Source organism: Doryrhamphus excisus, linkage group LG19 (assembly GCF_037039965.1).
Source record: "Doryrhamphus excisus strain RoL-2023G ecotype Guam linkage group LG19, RoL_Dexc_Guam_v1.1, whole genome shotgun sequence".
Taxonomy (NCBI): Eukaryota; Metazoa; Chordata; class Actinopteri; order Syngnathiformes; family Syngnathidae; genus Doryrhamphus; species Doryrhamphus excisus.
In genome coordinates this window covers 12,207,891-12,225,477 of record NC_136375.1, presented here as the reverse complement: position 1 = coordinate 12,225,477, position 17,587 = coordinate 12,207,891, and the positions used below count along the sequence as shown (strand labels likewise).

The following is a 17,587-nucleotide window of genomic DNA, read 5'->3' as shown; positions in this document are numbered from 1 at the left end:
TTAAAAGTAAAAAAAAAAAAAAAAAAACACAGGAGAGGAGGCAGCGCAATAAAATAAGTCAGACCAGACGAGTGGAAATAAGGCGAGAGAGGGCCCGAGGATAGTTGAAATGATGATGTGAGTAGGAGGAACAAAGCGGGAGGAGTTGGATGGGGGCCACTCGTGTCCTGTTATCATCGTAGTCATGCTGCTTTCTCTCGCTCTGAATCACCACGTTTTAGTCAACTTGGGCTGTTTTTACTGCCATCTTTATCACTGCAACCAAAGGCTTCCCATCTGCACACCTGCTTGGACAACGTTTGGGATGTATTATGTGGAGAAATTCAAAAAAACAAAGTCTGCTATCTTCAGATGAAGTAGTTGGGAATGGTATCATCTTATCATCTTATTTTCAACATGCCCACAGAATGTAATTGAAAAAGACGTCTATCATGTTGAATACCAGTTATTTTCACATGCCTTTTGGACGCTTTTTAATACTTGTTTGTGTCATGTCATAGGTTTTCAAATTTTAAATCAATATTTTAAACGAATGGCATTTTTTTTACTTTTTACATAAACAGAGGTCCCTCAGTTATAGTGGTAAATTGACTCCAGACCCGACAGCATGAAAATAATTCCTGTGATATACTAGGATTCAATGTTAATAAATGGAATATTTTGGAGTTAGAGCATAGGCAACCTGTTTATGACTTTGTAAATAACATTATTAGACCCCTGTAGACATGAAATAACACCCCAGTCACAAAATATGATGGAGAGGATATATATATATTGTTCAGGCCAAGGCGACATGAGCACACTGCTTGTTTGCAGCCAGCTGAGGTGCTGTTGATTCAGTTTGCCGGCAAAGCAAGAATAAGTAAAGCTCCATCCACGCTGTGTACAGTTTGAGACGCTTCACATTTGTCTCAATCTCTCCATCCACTCAGCGTCTCCTCGGGAGGAGTTTGTGGTGTTGTCGTTTTACTCCCGCGCTGACACCGATCTGAAGAAATTGCACGTGTTTTTTTGCCAGCACGTGTCGTCGTTTTCCGAGCGTTCCTTTCTCCTTGACCTTTTTTCACTTGATGGAATATTCATGGACCTCCCCCAGACCCCCAACCCCCCCCCAACACGCATGCATGATTAAGGATAGGTTGGAGTCTGGGAGCAAATGGGCTTGATATTAAAATATACTGTATGTGTGTGTTTAATATTGATGTCTAGTGTGTGTGTGTGTAGGTGTGTGTAGGGAAATGGGTTCAATCTGCCACCCCCCCCCTTATTTTGTCTAACCTTGATCTGCACTCTCTCTAACCCCTCCCTCTTTGCCGTCCTCTGGGGGCTTCATGGAAGGAAAAGTGCACTTTTTTAATTTTAATTTTGCCTATCCACAATCCGTATAAGACATGAACTCAGGTCTTTCTCTAAAATATAAAAGCAGAAATTCATGCTCATAAAGGGACACAACTATTCCGCCGAGAACGCCTGCTATTAGAACACCTCCCACAAGGTGTTATGCTTTGATATCCATGCTGTGAGCATGTAGTAACAGGTACATTAATGATAACATGTAATAATTACACTATTTTGCTGTATTTTGGTGATTGAAACTTAAAATTAAAAAAGTGCACTTTTTTCATTTTAATTTTGCCTATCCACAATCTGTATGAGACATGAACTCAGGTCTTTCTCTAAAATATAAAAACAGAAATTCATGCACATAAAGGGACACACTTATTCCACCTAAAGAACGCCTGCTATTAGAACACCTTCCACAAGGTGTTATGCTTCGATATCCATGCTGTGAGCATGTAGTAACAGGTACATTAATGATAACATGTAATAATTACACTATTTTGCTGTATTTTGGTGAATTGATGTCACATAGCAACATAGAACGGAACGCTGTGTTACTTTTGCTAAAACAAAAACAGAGCAGCAGTGGTGGCGTTTGTGTTGAAGCTAGTAGCTAGCCCGGTGTGGTGTGGCGAGGTGTCACTACGCCAGTAACATAGTTCTTTGGCGTAATAATGTTAATAACAATAATAATAACACTGTCGCTGTAGCTTGGTTAACATGCAGGTGACGTTATATGTCAATGGAGGGTTGTTGATATGGAGTGTAGTTGCATCCCATTACGTGCATTCTTAGCGGTCACTTTTTAGCTGATTTTATTTGAGATGCTTCGATTAACTGATTGACTGGATTTCTGTAAAAAAAAAAAAAATGAGCGTAATGCTGCTTCTCCCCCCATTACTTTAATAAGGAAAATTCCATTTGCACATTAGCTGTCAGGATGCTACATGAAGAAACACCTCAACGTCAGTCGATGCGAACACATTACGTGTGTACGTGTTCACGTTTTCCCTGCACAGCACATGGCATTCTTTATTAAGTTGTGCGTGTTTGAACTTCTAATAAGTGTGTCTGTGTGTGTTGAAAGCAAATTTGAAAAGAATCCCAGACGGCCAGAGTTTATTTAGCCTTCCTTGAGGGAGGCGAGGCCGACATATGGAGGGAAATCATTTCACAGGAGCTTATTGAAGCCCACTTTAACTGATTGTGTGTGTGCCTGTTTGTCTTTTAAATTGATGTAAAGAAGCAGCATCATGCCAGTTGGTCCCATGAGAAACGGATGACTGGACTTTCATGTGTGCAGTCACTCGCCAACACAACACAATCATTACTTTGAAGATACTTTGCTATATTATACTCCTTTGCTCTCTTTGTGTATGCTAGCGCCCCCGCCTCCACCCACTCAGACAAAGAGTTTGAATGACTGAAAAAAAGGGCTCACTCCGTTCATGCCGTTGTTCTATGGAACAAAAGGCGAGGGATGAGAAACCCAGACATGCATGCACACAGGCAATAAATTGAGACTGAAAAAGTTCATTTTCATTTATGAAAAAATGATGATGACTGAATGAATAGTACATCATTCGTTCATCATCGTCATCATCATCCCAGGCTTTGTGCACATGAGACATTTTATCCTGAATAAGAAATCTTGTCACGTTTCAAACTCGTGAGATCTTGTGACATCCCTAACAGTAAATAGCAACCTTGACAAAGTGTCTCGTGGTTCGTTAGAGAGTCAAATCAATAAAGTTCGTGAAGGTTTTTTTTTTGCAAAGAGATAAGCAGTAGTAAGCAACGCGTCAAGCTGATGCCTTTCTGGAAAAAGGAGCCCGTTTGACTTGCAATACATCATATTTAATCAGCACTGAATGAAGGGAAAAAAAAAGATGACGTCCACCCACATGTCTTTCTCCTCTTCCTAAGCTGTGCGATGAAACAAAGCAGACTACTAAGTGTCTTGTTACATTCACTTCAGCCCACCTAGCTCATTAGCATGCTCCTTGCCTGCGTTTGTGTCGTCGTGCTAAAAGCATGACAACTCACAGCCACAGTGGGCGAGCATGTAGCGCTTTTTTTTTCTTTCTTTTTTTTTGACAGTGCTGTTTCCTGTGCTAGCAGGAGGAATAAAGGCTTGGGATTTTACACTGTGGGAGATGGCAGTTGTGTGTGTGTGTGTGTGTGTGTGGCATTCATGCTTGTGTTTATGTGTGTTATTGTTGTTTTTGATATTATTATTATTATTACAGAACCACACCCTTGTAAATATACTCATAACTACTGTGGGCCATTTGTGGTCCACAGAAAAAAAAAAAACAGCAAAAATGGGAAAAATAGAGCAAAAAGGCAAAATTTAAAGAGAATAAGCTGAGATGTTAAACTAGTAGCAAGTAATGAGTAAGTAATACACATTTTGAATTTAAATATATATAAATATTTTTTCCCAGCCTTTTTACAAAATTAAAAAATACATAAAAATATCAAAGCGGCCCCCGGCAACCTTTGATTTGCACTAGACGGCCCTATTATGCATGTTTGGAAGCCTTGGTGTAAAGTATTTATTTGGTAATATATAATACAAATCAATTAATAAGTGATAATAAATACCACCATATGTATGGATGTGAGCGTGAATGGTTGTTTGTCTATATGTGCCCTGTGATTGGCTGGCAACCAGTCCAGGGTGTATCCCGCTTCTTGCCTGAAGACAGCTGGGATAGGCTCCAGCATGCCCTTGTGAGGATAAGCGGTATAGAAAATGGATGGATGGATTAAAGTGCCAGACACACAGTCAAATAGAAGAGATCTCTCAAAAAATTATCTTGTACAAATACACATTTTTAGGTCACTTTTGGGTTTATTAGAACACAGTAATAATTTAATGAAATAATGAATATTTACTTTAAAATGTGTTTACTACTTAAATATTATAAAACACATTTTATTGCTTTATTTTGTGCTAGTAATTATTAAGTAAGTCATTAATAAGTCAGCAAATATGTATTATTTATTGATGGAAAATGTTTGTATTGCTTTACTTTTTGTCTGCATCGCACTGACAACAGTCGCCCCCCCATGAAAAAATCTAAAGCAGGTGTTAGAAACACCAATGTACGACACTAGTATGAGATCTATGAATCCGTTGTCTGAAATTGAGTGGGTGTAGCCAATGATGCGGCCGCTAATGTCGTACTGGGGCTTATAAAGTGAGCAGGATTGTATTCAGACGGGTTTTATTAGCAAAACTGTGGCCCTGTGCTGAAACGTAGCCGCGCGTCTTTAAAGCTGCTGTCATCTATCTTGATGTAACGCTGAAGGGAAAAGTGTTGCTGTTCATTGAGTAGTAATGTTGTTACTGTGGACCACACGCTGCTTTAATGGATAATTAACGCCTCCTCAGTCTGGCCGCAGTCTTTAATAACACTCATTTAGCTTCTGAGAGCTTTGTCTCATTTAAACGAAGAAGGAAAAAATGGACGCCGCATGACTGGCGGCGTGTGTCATCTATCTTCTCAGTGACGGAGGGCCAGGCTAGAAATGAATACAGCTGAACCTTCCAGAGATGGGGGTCAGCTGGGCGACACAAACGGAATGTTAACTATGTCTAAAAGGGCCTGACTGCTTTCTAAAGCTCTCATTATGTAAACCCACCAATCGCTCCTCTCAATAATTACATTCACCATTTATACCTCACTAACATACTCATCTAGTCACCCAAACCACCTGCTCACCAGCCCGCCCATACCCTACCTACATACCCGTCTCAAAATTGATGAACCAACCTACTTGACTATGAAGCCACCTACTAACACTTCCTGACTACATAACCACCAGGCTAGCCATACCCTACCAACATACCCATCTACCTACTTATGAATTAGCTGCAAACCTAACCACCCAGATGCATACCCACAAGTCAATACCAACTAACATACCCATCTAGTCATTACATGTGAACCATGAAGCCAACTGCACTACCTACATCTGCTACCAGTCTAGCCATACCCGTCTAACTACTTATGAATTACCTACCTAACCACCCAGCCACCCATTTCTAACTATTGCCTATATTCTGTACATTTACCTACTCATGTCCTACCAATATACCCATCTGACTAGTTGTGAACCAGCCTATAGTACTCAACCATGAAGCCTCTCTACCTACATAGCAGTATACCCACCCATCTACCTATATACCCAACATCTAATGACTTACGAACCTATCTACCAACCTGATTATCCAGCCAACTACCTACAGTTCCTGCCTTCATACCTACCTGTGTACGTACCCATACCCTACCAACATACCCATCTAACAAGTCTTGAACCAACCGACCTAACCATGAAGCCAATTCTATTTAGCTCCCGACCTACCAGTCTACCCGTACCCTACCAGCATCTACTACTTCTGAATCTCCCATACCCTACTAACATACCCATCTAACTGGTTGTAAACCTACCTACCTAACCATGAAGCCAAATGCCTGCTTATCCACATCCTACCTACCAGTGCATCTACCCGTCTACCTATACATGCGCCAACCTACTCATACCCTACCAACATCACCTACACATGAATCTACCATACCCAACTAACATACCCTTCTAACTGGTTGTGAACCAACCTACCTAACCATGAAGCCTTTGGACCTGCCTATGTCACTGCCTACCTAGCAGTGTACCCACCTGTCTACCTATACACACAACATCTATCTACCAACCTGACTACCCAGCCACCTACCAACAGTTCCTGCCTGTCTACCTCTCCATACTACCAACATGTCCATCTAGTTCCTCATGAAATGACCGACCTAACTGCCAAGCTACCTACCGATTTGCTTCCCAGGCTACCGACCCTCCCTACCAGCCAAACCATACCAACATACCCACCTTATTACTGATGAACCAACCCACATGATGTGTCCTGGTCCTCCTCCCAGGTGGAGATGGAAGATGTGGAGAGTGAGGAGAAAAGGTACAGCCTCTTCCTCCATCTGCTGGAGGTCGCAGACAAGTGGGAAGACTTCCAGACGCTCATCCTGCTCCTGCAAGCTTGGCCGCCCATGATGCAAGAAGACGTGTAAGATGTTATTTATGCTAGTGAGTCCCACTCCGGGATAGGCTCCAACAAAACAAATGGTCATCAGTGTGCTCTCGCAATGAAAAACCAAGGTAAAACGCTCCTGTAGAACACTTGACTTTGCATCTTGACTTTCGAGCGACCATCTCTTGCTTCTCTGCAGTTTTACGGACATGCTTTTATGAGTTTTTATGTCATGCAGCTCTCAAATAAACAAACCTCCTTGGTAATCATCTACGCTGCTTAATTAGCAGCCACCTTGTCACCTTAATGTGACATTAACGATTGCCACATTAGCAAGAATGTATCAGCAGCAACACAACAACATCTGCCTATGGAGTTGAAGCCTTTTCCTTATGTTTACACCGATGTTCCTCTCCCAGTCGTTTTATATTCTCTCCTCAGAAGCTCGAGTGATGCACGAGCGACAGTAGGAAAGTGAAAGCGCTTCGGCTTCGTGATGAGTGGAAGCTTCATGCAGATGTAATGAGGTCATAACGCTAACCTCGCTATTAGCCAGCTGTCGACTGTGGCTTTTTAATGTAGCGTTGACTCCTCGCCATGCTAATGATAATGCTAATAGCAACATCTGGGAATGTAATTAGCCTCTCTAAATCACTGTTTTAAAACAAATATCCTTGAAGGTCATGTTTTTTTAAATGCTATTGAGTGACCTTGGAGGAAGCTAATTATTTGGAAAAGCAGCAAAAGGGGATGAAAGGATGCTAGTGTTGGAAGCCGCCCTCTAGTGGCTCCAAAAAGCACAGCTCATTGCAGGTGTATGATGTGTGATGTCAGGGGTCAAGTCTGTGGGAGAGAATACAGTAATAAAATAGTAGTAGTAGTCATTTTAGTAGCATTTTTACCTATATGACAAAATATAAAATAGCAAAGTGGCATCCTTTCATTTTTCCCGATGTGGCCTTGGCTGGAGAAAGTCTGGACAAGCCGGGGTTATGAAGTCGGTGACACGTCTGCTCGCTTTCTGTCTCCAGGGTGCAATCGCAGCGTAACCCCTGGGTGGTGCTGACTACAGCAATGCTGCCCCGCTGCCAGGGGTCGGAGGTTGATGTGGACCTGGGTCAGCAGGTTGTGACCATGGTGCGGTCCTTGTACAACAGCAAGCATAAGCTCCCCTCGCAGGTAAACAACACCCCCCTTTTAAATACGTTTCTTTCATGATAGAGGAGCCAACCTTTGATGGACTACTTTGTTTGTTGTTGGGAAGAAGGAAATCACTCCAAAAATGAAAAAATACAGAGCCAAGGCTAAATTTTATATTACACCCCACTCCTTTGGTAATTTACATGGCTTGAAGTAGGTAAGGTAGTAATAAAGTTCAAAGGACCGTAACTACAGTAGCTGGCTTGCTAGCTTGGGTAGGGTAGTAGTAAAGTTCAAAGGACGGTAACTCCAATAGCTCGCTTGCTAGCTTGGGTAGGGTAGAAGTAAAGTTCAAAGGACGGTAACTACAGTAGCTAGCTTGCTAGCTTGGGTAGGGGAGTAGTAAAGTTCAAAGGATGCTAACTACACTAGCTAGCTTGCTCGCTTGGGTAGGGTAGTAGTGAAGTTCAAAGGACGGTAACTACAGTAGCTAGCTTGCTAGCTTGGGTAGGGGAGTAGTAAAGTTCAAAGGATGCTAACTACACTAGCTAGCTTGCTCGCTTGGGTAGGGTAGTAGTGAAGTTCAAAGGACGGTAACTACAGTCGCTAGCTTGGGTAGGGTAGAAGTAAAGTTCAAAGGACGGTAACTACAGTAGCTAGCTTGCTAGCTTGGGGCAGGCAGTAGTAAAGTTCAAAGGATGCTAACTACACTAGCTAGCTTGCTCACTTGGGTAGGGTAGTAGTAAAGTTCAAAGGACGGTAACTACAGTAGCTAGCTTGCTAGCCTGGGGCAGGCAGTAGTAAAGTTCAAAGGACGCTAACTACACTAGCTAGCTTGCTCACTTGGGTAGGGTAGTAGTAAAGTTCAAAGGACGGTAACTACAGTAGCTAGCTTGCTAGCTTGGGTAGGGTAGTAGTAAAGTTCAAAGGACGGTAACTACAATAGCTAGCTTGCTAGCCTGGGGCAGGCAGTAGTAAAGTTCAAAGGACGGTAACTACAGTAGCTAGCTTGTGAGCTTGGGTAGGAGAGTTTGGTTGGTAGGTTGTTAGCTCGCTCAATACTATGAGTAGGTATTTCACTTCATCACTGCTCTGTATTAAATGTAACATTTACCTTAAAAAGTAGTAAAGTTGGATGGTCGGTAGGGAGACTGATTGTTTTCATTCAGCCACTACGGCCGTAATGTGGCGGTTTGTATTCCTGTCGTCATCCAGGAGCTTATTAGGGCGTGAAACCTGGCGGCGACGCGTTAGCATCGGCCCAGTGCTCTCCCCGCAAATCTACCGTAGGCGCTAGCTGACCTTTAGCTGCATCCTCTAATGCTATTCACAGCCCGCCGAGCGCCGCTGAGCCTAATGTCATTCTGCGATATTAGTTTAGCACTAATGCTATTCGCTGTCTGCGTGGGAAGGAGGAGGCGGTCTTTTCCTCGGTTTGGCTTTCATTTGAATGTGTCGCAATGAAGGCAGAGGAGTCAGATTGCATGGTGATATCCAGATATCAGCGTGTGCTTGCATGCAGCTCCTTAAAGGCATTACTTAACTGGATGGCTATGCGGTATGCACACTTTTATTACATTTCCCTCACGTTTATCGTCTGCCCCCGCCCCCCACTCCTCCAGTGTATCAGAAGCATGGCCGACCTGCTGCTACAACACGAGCCCAGCCTCCGGCAGCCTGCGCTCAAGCTGATGGCTGAGAGCGGCGACGGCGAGCTGCTGCAGCTCACTTTGGATCACATCAACGGCATGAGCACAGTGAGTCTGTCGATGGACAATGGACATGTGATTGAAAGAACACATCTAGCCAGTCAATACAAACCTGACCTTATAGACAAATGCCAGTTTCTGGACTTGCAGTAAACACACCCATGGTGGATGAAAAACACCCAGGGTACATCAAATGTGGATAAAAGTGGACTTGAATACTATTGTTTCCAAAGTGTCCTCAAACACATTGGCTGTACCCTTGCAATATAAGCATGACGCCGTTGGAAACATTCAAATTGGTGACGTTAGCCAAACAATGCACCCATGGTGAATGAGAAATCACCCGCTTTAAATCAAATGTGTGTAAACATCGATGGACAGAGCGGCTGTACTGCCGCACCGCAAAGCGATAAAAACCATCTTGGTTGTTTCATGGGAAATGGAGGTAGCAGTCCTGCACTTGACACAGGCAGTGTGGTATCAGCAAGGCTACGTTAGATAAGCCACTAATGAGTGGGAGCCCCTGTAGGCCACTCCACTGTTGCCTGATCAGATAACAAACTCTCAGACCCTCCTTTTGTTCCCGGGATCTGATAAGAGAAACGCTCGCTATTAAAGGTAAGGAACCCTCCTTTTAATGAGACGACACACTGCTCCTGGATCAGTGCGCCAAGACACCATCCACAAACGAGGGATGGGTTGAACGGGAAAAAGAAAATGCAAAGCTGCGGGGAGAGGAAATGTATAGAAAGGGTGAAATTAGAGCGGAACAGGATGGAGCGTGACAGGACTGTTGTAGCGAAGTATGACTGACCCGGTATGATGTTAAATTAGGGAGACATCCTCCTCATTATACTTCACTGAAATGGCTTCATTCAATGTATGTGATCATTGCAGAGGCTTCCAAAATATACAAGTCATTATACAGAAGTACATTTTTTTAATTCTAATAATGATTTGGAATGCATGAGAAAGTGGAAAGGAGTAATCCTGTGCCCTTTGTCAACATGCTAACAAGAACGCAAACCTGAAATTACATGAAAAAGGAGTTAGTAATGAGTAGCTGCACCTTTCTTGTTCATCAGCTGCAAAATGGCTTTAGACACGCTTGATGCCACTAGTGGGAATGTTGCTCCGGGTGGTGAAGATGGCTTCACGGACGCCATTTGCTGTCTGGAACTGATGTCCATTTTGGTAAACCTCCGTTGCCATCCATCCCTTAATGTTGTCAATTGGATTAAAATCTGGATGGTCCAAGAGTGAACCTATTCCTCTGGAAGAAGTCCTGAATAGAATGTTTAAAAAAAAGTAACTTTCCATGGTAACGACATTTTTCGAGTCATTTTCCCAACACGGGTTGTGGTGCACCCGGCGACTATAAGAGTGAAGTATTTGAGGTAATACCTCTTCTAGAACAGAGTGTTGTTATCTTTGTGCAGGCAGCAGTGTAGTTAATTGTGCTTCTGCTTTGTCCATCATAAATGCAGCAGGCATCCTGAGGAATTTAATCAAGCGCCGGTCCGCTCATCGACTTTTTCAATTACTGTGCCGGTCGTTTAAATGTGCTTTGTTTTGACATAACAAGCCAAAATGAATTAGCCAGCCACTGAGAGATTGTTGGAAATGTCACTCCTAATTCACCTGACTTTTCATGTCGGCATCAACAAGCCCCGAGGTGGCGTTGGGTGGCGTCACGCCATCGAATTCATCAACTTTTACAACAACTCTTCCTGATTAAACACACGGAACGCCGCTCGCCGTGACTGGCAGGTGTTATCTCTCCGCAGAGCCTGGCGGCGGCTTGATGACGGGCTCTTTTTGTTCCTCTTGCCATAAACACATTTCTTTCTTTTTATAAAAGCGATGCCCCTGAGATTAGAGGATGTTTAATTCCGGGATTAGCGTGTAATTAAAAAGGTGTTATACCACAGAAAAGGAGGAAAAGGTTTGTTTTTTTTGTATTTATGTGTGCGGTAGGTAAATAGTGTGCAAAGAGATACAAAGGAGTAATGAGAGGAGATAAGGTGCAAGATGAAGCATTGTTCTTAATGATGCACAACGCATTTATATTGCTTTTCATCAACAGCCATTGTCAAAACCCACGCCTCCGCCCCCACCCCCCCCCCCCCCCTTGGACTCCTTCAATCCAGCAGCTCATCACCTTTACTAGAATATGGATGATTTTCAACTTAAAGTAATTCAACTCTTCTATATTGTCCAAGAAGGAGGTGTGTGCCCACACATTTTTTCATATAAGAGTCCATCCATTTATTTTCTATGTCGCTTAGCCTCACTAAGGTCACAGGTATGCTGGAGCCTATCCCAGCTGACTTCGGTCGAGAGGCGGCGTACAAACCCTGGACTGGTGGCCAGCCAATGGCAGGACAAGAGTACATACGAAATGCTCCAAAGAATTTAGTTAATAGTTACAAAAGAAAATGAAGGCCAAGGTCTCTAATTAGGACTGGACTGGGAATTTGGCAATTGTGGTATAACTGTCCCCTTATAGAATCTTATTTCTACACAATAAGGATGGGTAAATGTTAATGAGGAGCGGGAATGGCGAATTGATTCCATTTGTGGCCAAAATTGCTGTAATTTTAGGGAAAAATGTAGCAATTCTGGTGCTTGAAGGACAAATGTCCCCACAACAAAGGTGGGAAAATGGTAATGCGGGAGGAAAAGGGGGACATTTAGCAATTCATTCATTCATTTTCTACCACTTTTTCCCTCACGAGGGTCGCGGGGGGTGCTGGAGCCTATCCCAACTGTCTTCGGGCAAGAGGCGGGGTACACCCTGGACTGGTTGCCAGCCAATCACAGGGCACATATAGACAAACAACCATTCACACTCAAATACATACCTATGGACAATTTGGAGTGGCCAATTAACCTAGCATGTTTTTGGAATGTGGGAGGAAACTGGAGTACCCGGAGAAAACCCACGCATGCACGGGGAGAACATGCAAACTCCACACAGAGATGGCCGAGGGTGGGAATTGAACCCTGGTCTCTTAGCTGTGAGGTCTGCATTTAGCAATTGTGTGTGTAAAAAAAATAATAAAGTCTGCTCAATGAATGTGGGATTATGAGACGAGGAAAACAGGGAATGTAGCAATTTTGGTGGAAAAATGTCCCCTCATCAACAAATGTCTCCACCATGGAAATGGGCAAATGTAGCAAAAATGTCTAAAATTTTAAGGGGGGGGGGGGGGGGGTGGCGCTTTTGTGGCATAAATGTCCCCAGAAAGACAAATGTCCCCGTAATAAAATTGTGGGAAAATGTTGATGAGTGGGGATATGGGGAATTGATGAAGTTTGTGGTATGAATGTTCCCATTGTACCACTGGGAAAATTGACATACTATGGGAAGAAAAAGGGGACATTTATCAATTTTGTCGCAAAAAAGTTCCCACAGTACAACTATATGATTGGAAGAGTTGTGCCACACAAGGCTGCGTGCACACACGTGCACACACGTGCACAACTCTTCAGGCTATTACAGCTTGACGTGAGGAAGGAGAGATTGCAGATTTGAGGCTCTTGCGGGAAGCTGGCGGAGGGATTGACAGGCCACAGTGAAAATAGATGTGACACGGCGGCGTGGAAATGGAGACTTGGAGGAGTTGGAATCAGATCAGAAACTTCTCGCTGCCGTTCTTTGTACGACATGACGAGCTGTCACATTTGAGAGGCGGCGACGTGCCAAACCGGCGGAAAACGTGCGGGGTTGGAACGCTGCATTTGACGTCATTAAAATCACCCGAGGAGGACATTTCTTTCAGAAAAGTGGCATTTAGTTGAAATGCAGCAATCCTGTGGCAGAAATAAAACAGCATCAGGAGGTTGCCTACAGCCACAGCTGGTTTATTTTAACCTAATTGGAGACACAGGCGGTTGTTTGCTTCTGTAGACCACAGTAATTAAATGAAAGTGTTAATTGGCGTATTTATCTCATGTATGTGGTGTGTGCGGCATGTGGCGTGGCAAAGTGAACACACACATCAAACCTGCGGCGTAACACGCCAATCCTTTGCACCGCTTGTTATCTCCTGCCTGTCACGCCTGCTGACAGACGGCTCAGGTTGCTTTCAGGGGGCGCTACAGCGCTGCCGCCGCCGCCGTGCCGGTCGATATCTCACACGCCAGTTTGCTATTCCTGAGGCCGCGCGTCTTCTCCTTTCCTGTACTCGCCTCCACTTCCTCTTCATTGGATTTAGCCTTCACATACAACAGCTGCTATATAATGCATGGAGACGCGTTTTAACATTTAAATCATAAAACCAGACAACACAAGCGTCTACTTAAGACATCCTTTCCTCTTGCTGACTCCCATCCCGCCATCTGACACACACACACACACACACACACACACGCTTGACACCAAGCAGTGGTTACATGATTGAAAGTGACAGAGGACGAGCTGGTTACGTCAAAAGTAAAAATAAAAGCGGGGCTGCTGTGACGCACAGCGTCTAATGCATTTTTATTTTTTATTTTTAGCCTGGACAAAACCAAAATGTCCTTCCAAAGGAAAACGGTCATGCAACAAAAATATCAAGCACACAACAAGATTGCAAGATTTTGACCCGTGCTGGTTTCATGTCATTTCCTGTCAACTTCTCATATTCTAACTCGTATATTTAAAAATCATCTACAATGCTGTGATTTCCGTTATTTTTCTGAAAATGTCCCTATTTATCGCACATTTGGCTTAGAAAGGACATTTTTTTTTCACACAATTGATGGATTTGCGGCGGCACGGCGGTCGAGTGGTTAGCGCGTAGACCTCACAGCTAGGAGACCAGGGTTCAATTCCACCCTCGGCCATCTCTGTGTGGAGTTTGCATGTTCTCCCTGTGCATGCGTGGGTTTTCTCCGGGTACTCCGGTTTCCTCCCACATTCCAAAAACATGCTAGGTTAATTGGCCACTCCAAATTGTCCATAGGTATGAATGTGAGTGTGAATGGTTGTTTGTCTATATGTGCCCTGTGATTGGCTGGCCACCAGTCCAGGGTGTACCCCGCCTCTCGCCCAAAGACAGCTGGGATAGGCTCCAAATGCTGCAAATGTAATTTTTTTTTAATTGCTTAATTTTCCCATTTTCTCCCATTCTGGTGGGGACATTTGTCTTTGTATTGTCTGTGTAGTTTTGCTCCAAAATTGATTGATTTGATGGAAAATTGCTGTATTTATTTCCCTATTTCGCTTCTTATTAAGATTTTTCTGCTTTTAAAATGGGGCCATTTTTCTTGGGAGACATTTTTGCAACCAAATTGCAAAGGTTTTGCCATAAAATGTAACCATTTTCTGGTTCCCGTTTTGTTATTTCACGGCGGAATGGTGTGTCAAGCGGCAGGCACGTCTAGCCGTACAGAGGGAGAGAAGAGAGCGTCATGAAGACATGATCTCTACATGTATAATTGATCTGCCTCGGCTCCAGAAATACCCTGACAGCAGCCCGCCTGTGCACGTAGGCTAGGTGCTGGATGTGTGCACGTAAGCACGATACAGGTGCTCCATATTTGGACTATCGTCAAGTGGCAAACATGACATCAACAAGTGTTTGTGTGTTTGCTAACAGCTCCGCCTCACTGCACCAGTGGATATGTTAGGACAGAACAACCTCTTTTTACGTTATTATGAGCCCTGGTTCATGTGTGTCTGTCCCGTTCAGGAAATGGCGTCTTCGTGCGACGGTGAGCTCCTGGGGCTCCTCTTGGACGCCGGGCTCCTGGTGGGCTGCGTGTCGTCGGCCCTCTACCCGCTCCTCCGCGCCCACATGCTCGCCCACCAGCAGGAAGGCGGCTGGGACGTGGAAAAGGCCGCCGCTCAGCTGCTGGAAGCCGGACACGGGGCCGAGGCGGGCTCCCTGCTGCTGGCACACCGCGGGACCCATCAGGGACAATTCACCTTCAATTCTGCTTTGGCTGTTCTCAAGAGGTGGCTGTGAAGAGGTTCGATTCCCGGATGTCTTATGATGATGTCACACGCAATCCTGCAGCCGTGAATCAAGGTGGGAGCGCTCTTTGTGCATAAAGTATTTGTGTGATGAAGCAATTGGTCGCCTGAATTTTAGCATTCTGGTGCCTTGTTGTTATTTTTTTTTTAAATGCCGCCTAGTCACCGCTGTTTTCACCCCAATAACGTCAAATTAATTCCTGCAAAACTAATTAGCCTCACGCTGTCCTTCTCGCTCTTATATGCACACGTGGTAGCAACAGTGATAGCAACTAATGATGTGATGTTCTTACATACTGTAAACATCAACTCACTTTTATGCACATCTGAAATAATCATGATAAATACACAAATGACATTCAAATACAAAAAAACTCTTCTTACACTTAAAGCACTCATGTTTTGCCAAATTATGTATTCATTGCAAATAAAATAGCTCATGACCGTGTATTAAATTTAATGCAAAATACTACAAAATTCTAGCAAAAACACAAGTTTTATTCTGTCAGTGACCATGAATGTGTTCTCATGACCATTTATGGTGCAAACAGGTAGCGCTTAGTTTGACTTCAACAGAAAAGCTTTGCAACAGCATCGCATTTTTTTTTTGCCCGGAAAATGTTATCAATGTATGAAGATTGGTAATTCAAAACAAACATCACTATGCAACTGCAAATACTGTGTATTACATTTTGTGTACAATCTGACAAAAGTCTAGTGAAATCATTGCGGGTGTCACAAGATCTCGCGAGATCACGTGACAAAAAAAGTCTCTTTGGCATGAGGACTAGGATGATAGTAAATAAATAAATGAATCACGCAATAAATGAAAATGAACTCCATAATTTCATGCATGCATGTCTGTTGTCCTCGTCCTTCGCCTTCAAACAGGCAGCAAGAGATGGGTTGGTTAAATAGAACAACGGGATGAACAGAGTGAGCCATTTTGTCAGCCTTATAGTCTCTTTGTTTCGGTGGGTGGAGGCGGGGCCGCTACCACACACACAGAAAAGAGTTTAGCCGGGTGCGTTAAAATCCTGTCTCATCGACTCAATCTCGTGTATCGTCTTGTCTTGTCAACAGAGTGTAGAAATCATCCTCGCATTGTTTAATATACTCTGATTTCCAAAATCCAAAAATATGAATGGAGACGGCAAAAAAAGTACTTATTAAATAACATTTGATAGAAAATCTTATAAACGATAGCGAGAACAGCCCGATGATGTTTGTTTGGTTGTCTGTCTCACTCATCAGAGCTGAAATAAACAGAAACAACACAACAATCGCCTGCCAATGTTTTTTCTGCTCTTTTCTTTGTGTTTTGGTTTCTTTCCACAGGCGGCCTCGTTAACATGTCGCTGACTTTCACGGCTAATGAACGGTTGTTCAAGTCATTTGTTCTCCTGATGGATGCACTTTAAAAAAAAACATAATTACCCACAGAGCTCCCATTGTGCTAAGATAATTACAACCCTCTGACCCAAACATCCTGACATTCTTTTTTTTATTATTTTCTTTCGCTTCAGTCATCAAATGATTTTCTTGTACGTTTTCCTAAAGTGGATGGACGCTTTTAAATGTCGGGTTTAAAATCGAACTCATAATTGGTGTCTTGAAGTGACTCGTAATAAAGTGAAAGTTAAAGTTTTACCGGAATAAAACTTAGTTAGTTACCAAAATTTGGGTTGATCCCGATCCCAACCAATCGCCCAATTAACAGCATGTCAGTCAGATCAATTCAACAACCAATCAACCAACCAACTAACCAATTAACCATGATTGTTCAGTCAAGCAGTCACCTAAGCAACCAATTCATTCATTCATCAATCAATGAACCAACAAGTCAACCTGCCAAATAACCAATTGAGAACATGTCAGTCGTGACTGATCAATCAGTTAGTCAACTTGAGCAGTCACTAAACCAGTCAGTCCACTAACTGGGATTGGTTGTTCAATCAACCAACTGGGATCGACCAATCAGTCATTCAACCAGTCAACAACAATAATTGTCTCCCAACGAGCACTGATTGATTAATCAACCAATGAGCCAATGAACCAATTAATCATGTTTGTTCTGTCAAACAATCAGACACCTAAGCAACCATTCATTCATTCATTTTCTACCGCTTATTCTCATGCGGGTCGCTGTGGGTGCTGGAGCCTAATGATATCATAACTTCCATTCATTGATCGATCAGTAACAAGTCAACCTGCCAACCAACCAAGAACCAGTCAATCATCCAACCACCCAATAACCAGTTAAATCAAAATTGACCAGTAGATTGATCAATCAGTCAGTGAAACAATCAACAGGGCTTGAGAAATCAATCACTCTGCCAAACAACAGTCAATCAGGATTTACGGATCAGTCAACAAGTCAGTCAACCACAC

At 43.3% G+C, this 17,587-nt stretch overlaps 1 protein-coding gene across 1 annotated transcript in view; it reads left to right on the top strand.

Annotated features, from left to right (window-relative positions):
- nbas (NBAS subunit of NRZ tethering complex) overlaps positions 1-15,338 on the top strand; it is a 109,991-nt gene extending 94,653 nt beyond the window's left edge. The window contains exons 50-53 of the mRNA XM_058056689.2: positions 6,282-6,421; positions 7,417-7,564; positions 9,148-9,282; positions 14,913-15,338. Coding sequence (XP_057912672.2) covers positions 6,282-6,421; positions 7,417-7,564; positions 9,148-9,282; positions 14,913-15,188 — 699 coding nt within the window. The 3' untranslated portion in view covers positions 15,189-15,338. The remainder of the gene's footprint in view (positions 1-6,281; positions 6,422-7,416; positions 7,565-9,147; positions 9,283-14,912) is intronic.
- Positions 15,339-17,587: the final 2,249 nt, after the last annotated feature.